The sequence below is a fragment of the Eptatretus burgeri genome, chromosome 10 (assembly GCF_056783735.1).
Source record: "Eptatretus burgeri isolate ZD-2024b chromosome 10, Ebu_testis_v1, whole genome shotgun sequence".
Lineage (NCBI taxonomy): Eukaryota > Metazoa > Chordata > Myxini > Myxiniformes > Myxinidae > Eptatretus > Eptatretus burgeri.
In genome coordinates, this window is record NC_140970.1 from 82,172,587 (window position 1) to 82,184,991 (window position 12,405).

Below are 12,405 nucleotides of genomic sequence, written 5' to 3' on the forward strand. Positions count from 1 at the left end.
TGTTTCATGACCATGTGATATCCCGGTCACTCTTTTGAGGTCAACATAGCCGAATTTTCTAAAATCCTCAACTTTCATCCGATTGACTCAAAAATTGAAGAGGATTTTCATCTCAAATCGCTGAATTCAACCATCAACTATTTTTGAGGTCAACATCGATCAAAAGGTCAACATAAGCCGGATTTATAAAATTGTCAATTTTCATCCGATTGACTTGAAATTTGAAAAGGACTTTCACATTTGGTCATTGAATTCAACCATCAATTATTTATGAGGTCAACATAGATCAAAAGGTCAACATAGGTCATATATCTAAAATTGTCAATTTTCATCCGATTGACTTGAAATTTGAACAGAATTTTCATGTCACCTCATTGAATTCAACCATCAATTATTTTTGAGGTTAACATAGGACAAAAGGTCAACATAGGTCATATATCTAAAATTGTCAATTTTCATCCGATTGACTTGAAATTTGAAAAGGACTTTCACATTTGGTCACTGAATTCAACCACCAATTATTTTTGAGGTTAACATCGGACAAAAGGTCAACATAGGTCATATATCTAAAATTGTCAATTTTCATCCGATTGACTTGAAATCTGAACAGAATTTTCGTGTCACCTCACTGAATTCAACCACCAATTCTTTTTGAGGTCAACATCGGCCGGAATTTCTAAAATTGACAATTTTCATCCGATTGACGTGGTCTGGCAACCATATTGTAACAAAGAAAAAAAACAACAACAACCTTAAACAAAAGTTGTCTCACACCAAGTCCTACGCAAGACCGTGCGAGGTATGTATTCGATGAATATCATCTAGTTTGTACACGTTTTCGATGAACATTTGTTCATTCGTTCCACTTCCGCCACGTATTTGTTGTATCTAAAACATAGTCAGCTTGATGTGGAAAATCTCCATTTCACCTTCTTTCGTTATGTAAAACTGCATACACTTTAAAAACGGTTTTTGCTTTGTGCCGTCAGTCTGTGTACGTTCACCGGACTAAAAGTTATCAAGGGAGAACAAAACAAAATAAGGTTTAAAAATAAAAATAAAAATTTTGTTATTACATTTGACACGTGAGTGCAGTTTTCATGAACGAGCGCACTCGGCGCCTCGCTCGCCATGAGGATTCCCCGTAAGTTTTGGGCCTGCATTGCTTTTTGTGACAGTTTTACGGCATCACGGAGTGGTTGTGGACAGATTTAATGTGCTTGTCTCTCTGGCAGGGAGGAAGAAGGTCGTGCACCACGTGGCGCGATACAAGCGACTCAGGATTGCGAGGGAGGTGCGTTAGATTTGTCCGCGGTCTCGACCTGCTCCCCAGATCCCCATTCATAATCTATCCGAGGGCGTAGGCCCGAAACGTTCTTTCCGTTCCTTGACGCTTGTTGCTGCAACACCAACAAGCACTCACGAACGGTATTGTCGGATAACTTTTCTTCTGAGCTGTCTAACCTGGGTTCGAATCCCGACCCAGGCTATAAACTCATCCCGGTGTTTCACGGGCAGGGTGATTCATCAATGTGTGTGCCGTCCCTCGGAAGGACGTTAAACTGGACGTCCCATCTGCCGGGACTACTTAATGAACCTTAATATCCCACGGTGTCCGCTTCGAGCCGGCGAGCTATCACCGGCACAGTGAGCAAATTCCAAATTCCTGCCCTAATTACTTAATCGAGCGTGAGGCTTGGCCAGCCGGTTCGTGAAAGACTTGTGGGGGGGGGGCAACCCTACAAGAACGTGGGAATAATTGAGTTAGTTTAGAAGAACTAGTGCGTGGCCGTACGTGCAAAAAAAAAACAAACAAACTTTTGAACCGCGTGCCAGAAACAACCACGCAGGCCATTCTTTTGCTCTCGTAAACGACGACTGGATTGGTGCATTGTGTTTATCTCTAAATGCGCATAAGAAATCGAGAAATTATTAGAATACAGTAAGTCATCACTATCCGGAAGTCCGTACGTTGTAACCCGTAATGGGGAATGCACGGCCTACGCAGCAACGTGTCCTCTCATTGGTTTGGTAAATAAATGGCCATAACTTGGGAACCACTTGTCAGATTAATATAAAAGCTTGAAAAGGCACATAGTCAGGTCCCCAGCAATATAGCTGGCAAGTTTCAATTAGATCAGACCAGTGGTTGTCGAGAAACAGCGGTCACAGACAGACAGACACACACAGATTGCTGGAATTATAGATAGATAATATGGATAGTCATACTGGGATGGATGGAGACATACCTGATAGAACAAACCCAGAGGGGTTATGCTCGATGTTGGGATGTCAGAATGCAGATTAGTGACGAGTGCAATACCATAGGGCGGTGTTCTGGGTCGAGTCTTACTTATCATCGCCACCGATGACCTCCTTCCAGCTGAGGTTCCTGTTCACTCCAAACTAAAGCTATTTGCAGATAACACAAAGCTCTACATCGATACCTAAGATACCCAAGATGAAGCAGGACCTATAATGAAAGCTCTCTAGAGAGCCTGTTATCTTTAACCTATAATGCTCCACGAGAGCCCAGTTCATTGTTCGAAAAATGAAGAATGCAGATGTGAAAGCATTTATGGACGAGCCTGGTGTTCGTTTTATGGTTGGGGTGGCTGTCTTAAGATCTTAGGGTCTTAAGTTCAAGCCCCCTGTTAAACTGTTGAATTAACACCAGGCATGTTGACTCAGCCTCTCATCCTTCTGAGGTCGGTGAAATGAGTACCAGCATGCCGGTAACGTGGGGCACTGCATCAGCGGCACAGCCATGCCCCCAGAAAAATGATGCAGCCAAGCAGTCACAGGCTGCGTACGAAAAAAATAAATAAATAACTAAGTCGTGGACTGCTCGCTCTCGCAAATGGCAGCTTCCATTGTACAGAGTGAAGTGTAAAAGTGGTCCATTAAATGAGGAGCAACCAAACGTTTTGCTTTCACTATGGAAGGTGACTGCCCCAAATTAAGTGACAATCGAGAACGAAGAAAGAGACCTGAGAACTATGTCTTGATGATTGCAAGTTTGCCATTTGCTTTCTTGGATATGACTGCAACATGTGAGCTACTTCAACTTGAGAAAACCATAGTGCAACCAACATTGGAATACTGCAACTTTGTGTCGTGCACTATGTATTTGAAGGATGAGGATGTACCTGTGAACAAGAAAAAAAGATCTACTTGAAAATTGCAAGTCATATTAGAGCATGCCAATTTTCCATCTGAAAACCATTGACGTGAAAGAAGTGGCATAATTAACCCATCCGTAACGACGGCTTCTGAGTTCAGTGAATTCATTCTTCTTTCGAATGCATCACGATGCTGTATAAACAGCCATCACAATCATTGTCTGATGGCTTGGCTGTGCTGCTGATGCAATGCCCTCTATAGGGTATGGAAGGAATTTGTCTGTTAACCCTCTGGAGCTCATGAAATGTTCTGGGTGAACAAAAAAATAACCCCTGGGGCTCTCGAGGGTTAAGAAGAACCCCTCAGGAGTCTTTTCCTTCCACAATAATGTTCAAGGTGCCGGCGATGACTTGCCTACTCTTCGTGAAGTACACCGTGGGATCTTTAACACCCATCAACGAATGCCGGAAGATGGGAAGCTCATTTAACATCCATCTGAGGGAGGGTGCACACATTGATGAATCACCCTGCCTATGAAACACCAGGATGGCAGTTTATAGGTGGACCGAGATGCAAACTCAGATTAGACAGCTTGGAGGTGAGTGTGCGTACCTCTCGGCCACCCTGGCAACCTTATTAAATGCAGTGTTTACAATATCACTGATTATTCTGAGCAGAGCATTATGAGGGCTATGGTTACGAGGGCTCGGGCTACGAAGAATAGGTTTGCGAGGGCTAGGGTGATGAGGGATATGATTATGAAGAATAGGTTTGTGAGGGCTAGGGTTATGTGGGCTATGGTTCCGACTGGTGCAGAGTACAAAACTTCATGTTCTGAGAGCCCTCGGGTATTCCGTACAAGTCATATATTTTATCAAACATCAATCTCAGTTTTTGCAATATATACTAATTACAGTACATTATCTGTATCTTCTTTTAAACCCTGTATTAATTTTCAGATCTTCCTTTTACAATGCCGAAACATACTTTAAGGTTTGTTCGTGCCACTCTATTGTTCTGCACTTGATAAACAACAAAGCACATTGTTGTTTTCACACATTTCATCTGTTCTGTTTATTTTTTGATCAGACGCTTCACGATCGGAGTTCTTTGTGAATGTTTCTCTCTTGGGCCTTCCATGTTTAATTAAAATTGAATGAACCCCAGCTTGCTGCTCACACTCCCGGTGAACCATACAAAGCACGAAGGCTGAATAAGGATCCTGGTGTCCCTCATGTGGATTCCTTCAAGAAACACATTAAACGGAGAGAGGAGCAGCATGCGAAGCGGGTGTGTGTTGAATTGTTTCAGCTGTTTAATAATAATAATAATAATAATAATAATAATAATAATAAATAATTCAAAACTAATATGTTGTGTTTTTTTCACAGGTAGCTGCCCAACAGGAACGGCGGAAGTTGTCTCGCTTGATGGAGATGCAACACAGACGTAACCTTGACAGTTTTCATCAGGATGTACTGAAGAGGCAGCAAGAGTTTGAGAACAAGGTGGAGTGATGTTTGAGGTGGTATTCTATTGCCCTTTTCACACCACAAGTGAACATGGTGTCAGCGGTGGTCTCGCTGTGCATAGTTACACAACTTATTTAAGATGTGCATGTCATCCCCTTTAAATTAGCCCGAGATGTCTCTGACACTTTGGTGGGAATGCTGTGAATAAATGTCAGGTAGAGGTGTTTTATAAGATACCAAGATTGTAGCATATCTTGAAGAAGCTGAAATATTTGTAGTAAGTGGAAAATTGGCTTTGGACATAATTTTGCAATTCTTCTGCAGAATCTCATTTTATTCCTTCACCGTTTTTCTCTCTTTGACTTGCTCTAATTTCCAGTTTTTTACTTTGAATGACTTGTTTGTAGGTATTTAATTTTATTTCCTCTCGTCATTGCAAATACCTATATCTCATATTCCAAATCATTTTCCAAAGAACTATTAACCTAAAACTGAAGAACCATCAATCACAAAGCGATCGACAAGGGTGAGCCTCCCCTGGCACACGCGATCCAATGATGGCTGTTACATGACCTTGACCTTCAACATTTATGGATAGAGTGCAAATTAAGAAAATGTGTTCCCACATCTATACTCTGTCCATAAAACTCGACATCATGAAAATGGGAAGGATATTATTGAAGTTGTGATCAAAAAGGTGTTTTTTGTGAGTTGGGTCACAATCTGAAAAAAGTAGGTCAAGGACACAAATCAAATATCAGGTGACAACTTCAGTGCAGGTACATTATTAGGATGCAAGAACGTCTTTGAAGGTGAAGCGGTCTTGGAGATTCCGCATTGGGAAAATTGAACGATGACAAAAAAAAAAAAAAAAATTGTTTGTTATTTTCAGACTGTCATTTGACTTTGACATTTAACCCGGAGAGGTATGATGTACATTAAATTGTAAATGCACCTTACTCGAGGCTGTCTCGAGAGGGCAATTTCGTTCTGATCGGACGAACCTTAGTCGAGTTTTGGTGAAAAATGTTGAAATGTCTACGATTGGGTCATGACCTTCATAATTCAGTCAAGGTCAATTTTTTGTGTGTGTGTTGACCCACATACTTTTTATTCACAGTATTGATGCAAAATTTCATTTCGAAAGTCCCTGCCAGTTTTGAAGTACAGCTCGGACATTGGTAGTGGAGGAAGAAAAAAAACCCTAAATGCTGGATTAGTACTCCTAAAGGTCTTAGAAACTCTGACATACCATTTAAAATTGAGGGCACTAATTTAGTTAGGGAATTTTCGCAAATTGTATTGACCATCTGTGAAAAAATTGCTTACCAAAAAATTTCTTCACTAACGTATTCATCTAGGTGTCTACTAACACCTATCAATTAGTGCAAACCCAAATCCTTGTGGAAAATTCTGGGAGGCAATCAAATTCCGGGTGCTCAGAGGGCCTGCGCGAAAAAAATCGGAAAATTAACTTTTGCCAATATTGACTTGTGGGATGTCTAACTAGGGGGTTTTGGGGGTGCTGTATTGATTCCAACCATTATTTTGGAGAAAAAAAATTCTTTGATCATATAAAATGTATTTTATTGACATTTTTAACAGAACTGTGCTCAATGGAAATGTTGCTTCGTCAGCTTTTACAACCTTATTCATCAAACTTTTTTTTTATTTATAATTTTATAGTATAGTATATACAATAATTTTATAGCTAAAAGCTCTTAGCTAACGTCAGCTAACACAGAGAATTCTTCTGAGCATGAGCACAAGTATAACCAACAATATAGCAGTGGTTTCAAAAATGTTGTATGTTGGTTTCAGCACAATTTGAACAATCTGAATCAATTGAGCCAAATTACTGTAAAACACAGTCTGAGATATCTAAAAATGTATCATATCAATATTTTACGGCCAGGGATTCATTTTTCCTCAAATCTAATGGTTGGAATCAATTCAGCACCCCAAAAAACCCCTAGTTAGACATCCCACAAGTCAATATTGGCAAAAGTTAATTTTTCCGATTTTTTTTTTCTTTCTTTTTTTCGTGCAGGCCCTCTGAGCACCCGAACTTTGATTGGCTCCCCAGAATTTTCCACAAGGATTTTGGTTTGCACTAATTGATAGGTGTTAGTAGACACCCAGATGAATACTTTCGTGAAGAAATTTTTTGGTAAGCAATTTTTTTCACAGATGGTCAACACAATTTGCTAAAATTCCCTAACTAATTTGAGAAACAAACCCTACAACAGAAAAAGCCTTCCCTTCTGTTATAGGGAGAGCCCTAATGATGAAAACATGACATTGTTACAGGGTGGCAAGAAGAGATGTACTGGGTGGATTTTTATCTTGCCAAAACGAAGTTTTTGCAAGATATGTTAGTCAGCTTGTATTATTTATTTATTTATTTATTTTTGTTTGTCTGTAATCACGTATAAAAAATTCTGCAGAGCACAGTTATCATCAGAAATTTTTGTAACTTCGCATATCAGAGGCCTATAGAGGTCCCTTTCAGTGCACAAAATTTTGAAGGTCAAGGTCAAAGGTCAAGGTCACTTTGGCGCAAATCAGGGGAGTCGACGAAACCCTTATTTTTTGAGTAATTTTGATCGGATCGTCTTCAAACTTCATGGGAATATAGTTCATGGTCTGGCGCTCAGCTGATTAATTTTTGGTGGCAATTGGCCTTGACCTTCATATGTTTTTTTTTTTGTTTTTTTTGGTCTGTAATCACGTATAAATCACTCGGCAGAGCACAGTTATCATTGGAAATTTTTGTAACTTCGCATATCAGAGGCCGATAGAGGTCCCTTTCAGTGCACAAAACTTTGAAGGTCAAGGTCAAAGGTCAAGGTCACTTTGTCACAAATCAGGGGAGTCGACGAAACCCTTATTTTTTGAGTAATTTTGATCGGATCGTCTTCAAACTTCATGGGAATGTAGTACATGGTCTGGCGCTCAGCTGATTAGTTTTTGGTGGCGATTGGCCTTGACCTTCATGGTTAGCGCCTGAGGTCAAACATATTTGACTCCAAGGTCAAATTTTCAAGTTTTAGGAACCATATCGTGTAGTACCTCAAATTGAACACCTGGATGAGTGCTTTCTAGATATGTCAAGCTTGAGACATTATGACGTCCTTTGGTGACGTTATGAGGCAAACGCATATTTTTCATGGTTACTCTGTAGAACGATTCTCATCGGAATCTCTCGTCGGCAGATATTCCTCAAGGAGTCGCTCCTCGTGGATAGCAGCTCAGTTCACATCAGTGTGACCTTAAAGAAGTCACACGTGGTCACCTTTTGGCAAGTTGGTTTATTTTGTTTGTTTGTTTGTTTGTTTGTCTGTAATCACGTATAAAATGATCTGCAGAGCACAGTTATCATTGGAAATTTTTGTAACTTCGCATATCAGAGGCCTATAGAGGTCCCTTTCAGTGCACAAAATTTTCAAGGTCAAAGGTCAAGGTCACTTTGTCGCAAATCAGGGGAGTCGACGAAACCCTTATTTTTTGAGTAATTTTGATCGGATCGTCTTCAAACTTCATGGGAATATAGTTCATGGTCTGGCGCTCAGCTGATTAATTTTTGGTGGCAATTGGCCTTGACCTTAATATGTTTTTTTTTTTGTTTTTTGGTCTGTAATCATGTATAAATCACTCTGCAGAGCACAGTTATCATTGGAAATTTTTGTAACTTCGCATATCAGAGGCCGATAGAGGTCCCTTTCAGTGCATAAAATTTTGAAGGTCAAAGGTCAAGGTCACTTTGTCACAAATCAGGGGAGTCAACGAAACCCTTATTTTTTGAGTAATTTTGATCGGATAGTCTTCAAACTTCATGGGAATATAGTTCATGGTCTGGCGCTCAGCTGATTTAATATTTGGTGGCGATTGGCCTTTATCTTCATGGTTAGCGCCTAAGGTCAAACATATTTGACCCCAAGGTCAAATTTTCAAGTTTTAGGAACCATATCGTGTAGTACCTCAAATTGAACACCTCGATGAGTGCTTTCTGGATATGTCAAGCTTGAGACATTATGACGTCATTTGGTGACGTTATGAGGCAAACGCATATTTTTCATGGTTACTCTGTAGAACGATTCTCATCGGAATCTCTCGTAGGCAGATATTTCTCAAGGAGTTGCTCCTGGTGGATAGCAGCTCTGTTCACCTCAGTGTGACCTTAAAGAAGTCACACGTGGTCACCTTTTGGCAAGATACGGGTCACCCTGCGGGTGACATTGGTTTATTGTTTGTTTTGTCATTTGTTTTTCTTTCTGCATTGATCTAAGGCTCATGGAAGAGCTTGCACATGTATCACGCGAAGGACTAAGACATTAGTTGACTTAAATTTCCCAATTTTTATTTACTTTTGAATGAATTACAAGGACATATGAACACAAAGGACAACAGACCTGGAGCCAGGCGTTCAGATGAGAACGCTAATAAAATAAGAATGGGATGACGGTGGTTGCATCCTCATTGAATGACATCACATGCTCCAGTTAACCATACAAAGTTAACCTGCTTTCCTCATCCATATGGTGAAGAACAAGTTTTGCATCTTCACTATTGCTGCAATTTTGATATTGATATAATTACATGTTGCATTTAAAAGGATATGGTTTCATCTTGTGCGGCGCTTCTGCTGTTCAACGACCAGATTCAGCTGATCAATGTAACCTATACCATTTCCTGGACAGTAATACCACGATTCTCATCTTCTGTCCCAATCCAAAGTTGTAATCTAAAGGCATCTCGTTTTGTTAACCTTTTCAAGTGCAATTTCTTTTGGGATATTAAGCGTTAGAGAAGAGCCACATAATGACCCGGAGTCTTTTACAGGCACACTGGAGGTCCTGTGTCTGATTAAGTGTGATGTCATTTTTCCCTGTTTGTTGCAGATAGGTTGGAGGTACGTGGTTTTATAGTTTTGAGTGTAAACGAGGCACGAGTGGGAGTCGAGCTCGATCAATTGATGCTTTGCTTATGTTAAACATTGAGTTTTCTTTAAATTTGTTTTCCTTCTTTAAGTTAACATCCTTACTTTACCACATTTGATGAAGTACAGATTATTTACATTGAATACATTACCCCTAGTCCACAGCTCGCTTATCTTTGAGTGTACATTCACATTGAGGGATACACAGAGAGAAATGTATTTATATGCATGTGTGCATTGACTACATACTTCATGTGTCTTTACTCTTTTGGGCCCATCTACATGTTATCATTACCTTACACTCATAACTCAAAGGGGACGGGGGGGGGGGGGGGGTTGGTGGTAAAGTCATTGGTTCATTCTGTTTGTTTAAATACATCAATTGATGATCGAGGAACTACTGAATTTCAATTTCATCTTGTATTTTGAACATTGTAGAACAGGAATCAGACCATGAATCGGACCACAAACCTGCAGTTTAGCAGTACTTTGGCTCTGAATTTTGCAAATTGTGTGGAATCTCATCCTGAGCACACATGCATGCTCGCAGTAGAGCAATTGCTTCAGTCTGTCTGGCAGTCAAATAAATTTAAAATCATTCTAAACAGGAAACTTCTTATTTTCACCATGTGAACGTCTCACCATGTGCACTTAAACATACGATACTGTATACACTGTATTGCAGCTTCGCGGGATGAACATAGTTTTGCGGGACGTCTTACCATGTGCACTTTAAACATACGGTACTGTACGTACTTCGCAGCAGCTTCGCAGCATAACCATAGTTTCACGGGATAAACATGTAAGCATCTTTAATGAAGCTGCACTCATGCATTCGTGATCGAAAACATTTTAAACCTTTAAAAACTTCCCCTTTGAACCAGGAACTGCCGCGAACCGATAATGTAATCCCTCTTGTCCCCTTTGTACCAATTTCCCAACTGGTGGTGTCGTTATTTGTGGCCTTTTTCATGAATCAGGAACCTCTGTGAACCAATAACATTATCCCCCCTCTTCTCCATTGTAACCATGACAAAATCGCGGATTTTCCCACCCGACACTGGCAGATTTTACCACGGTCGGGAAATCCCTGGAATGTGTCACCCCATTTCCTATTGTAACAATGCCCCCACATTCATGGGGTTTTCCCGTAACTTATCCTCTGTGAATGTCGGGATTCTGGTGTATGTGTATACAGTATATGGTGTGTGTGTACATATATATACACATATGTGTATACAGTATATAAAAGAAGAAGAAGGCACTTCCAACCAAAAGTAAAAACTTGATAGACTCCGCTAATTTGAGCAAAAAAGTGAGAGCAAACCTGGTCGAAGGGCAACATTTCATAGGCTTCACAGCTGGCTTCATCAGGCACAATAGACATATAATATGTATGTGTATATGTATATATATACATATATTTATGTGTATGGTATATATTGTTGCGGGCCGGGGACCGGTGGCGAGAACGACCGCGAGGTGGGGGAAGTTACATCGCCTCCCACCAGACTCCTGGAATTGCAGGCCGTCGCTCACGGATAATTCCGTGAGGCGGCAGGACGCTTAACCGACTGTGGACGCCAATACCTCCACCGCGTAGCGTAGGGTCTTTTTGTGGAGAACCAATTTACCTAATTAACCACGCTGTGTTGTCTACCGGGGAACCACGCCCTCGGTACGTCTTGCCCGAACCGGATCACCCTTCCAACTACCTTTCTGGTTCGGATGCAGCCGGGCGGAACTACCAAGAATGCACCGGCTTGGATGAACAGATTATTTATCGGGGATAAAGACCCGGCTAAACTCAGATCCGAATCATGCTGGACCAATAAAGGAAAAGACGAAAACGAACTGGGAACATTTCTTATAATGGTTTATTTACAATCAGCTTACAAAAGGACTCAGAGCAGACTTATCGCGGGATATACAGGCAAGATTTACAATGATCAAACACTTAAACAGTTCTACTTAAAGACTGCGCCACACACTCAGACGCGCACTCAGACGAAAATAAACCCAGGTGTATTGCAAAGGACCCCCACAGCCAGAGAGGGAGATGAGCTGATGTCACAGTTCTTTTGGGGTACCGGCACGTTGGAGGGAAGGGATGCTCCGTGGTGCGGCACCTGTCGGTGGTCCTGCAGCTCGGCCCACAGCCACATGCGCGGAGACCATGTCCACGAAGGAGCCTGCGTGGAGCGGAGCGGAGTCCGAGACGGGGATCAGGGCCACTGACAGGACCCACGAGAGACCCGGTCAAGAACGGGCACCCTCAAACCAGCGCAACAGACGGGCCGCCGAGGCAAGACGCGGGCAGACCCTCCGCGTCACGACCCTCCTTTCTTTGGCAACCCGCGACTCCAACCGTCTCGCTCCAACGCTGTTTCTCTCCAACCTCAGACTCCAGCTAACACGGCCGACCCACACAGAATTCTCTCTCTACCCTCTCAGGATGGTGCCGTAATTTATCTCCCAGCCAAGGACTCTACGCTGAGGATCGCTTCTTAATTTATAGATCTCTCTCAGCGGAGAGGGGCCCTTGGTGAAGTCGACGCCACTGTCTGCCCTGATTAGGCAGGGCCCCCATGGGTCTGCCCTTTCTGGTCGGGATTTCGGCCATGCCGAGAGCAACCCGCCCCCCCCCCCACGCGTTTCTGGACTCATCAAGAAGAAGCCACAACACAAAGATTTTGCCCCGGCCATTGGGCATTCGGATACAGCAGGTGGACAGTGGATCGTGATGGGGGATGGGATATAAAGATTTATTACCCTAACTAAAAAAATCATCCCAACACACCCTTTAGATTTCCCACTAAACACGAGGAGGGAATCTGTCCACATGTACTTAACGGCATAACTAACTTTGGG

General features: G+C 41.8%; 1 protein-coding gene across 2 annotated transcripts in view; it reads left to right on the plus strand.

The window, feature by feature from the left end:
* The first annotated feature begins 1,018 nt into the window (after window positions 1–1,018).
* The window catches only part of GNL3L (G protein nucleolar 3 like), a 54,056-nt gene continuing 42,669 nt past the window's right edge, over window positions 1,019–12,405 (plus strand). Inside the window, exons 1-4 of one of the 2 annotated variants that reach the window (XM_085899115.1) lie at window positions 1,019–1,144; window positions 1,236–1,294; window positions 4,291–4,413; window positions 4,515–4,631. In XM_085899115.1, coding sequence (XP_085755241.1) covers window positions 1,132–1,144; window positions 1,236–1,294; window positions 4,291–4,413; window positions 4,515–4,631 — 312 coding nt within the window. In that variant the 5' untranslated portion in view covers window positions 1,019–1,131. Of the gene's footprint in view, window positions 1,145–1,235; window positions 1,295–1,333; window positions 1,429–4,290; window positions 4,414–4,514; window positions 4,632–12,405 lie in introns of those variants that run through there. The other variant, XM_085899116.1, reaches the window with a different exon arrangement.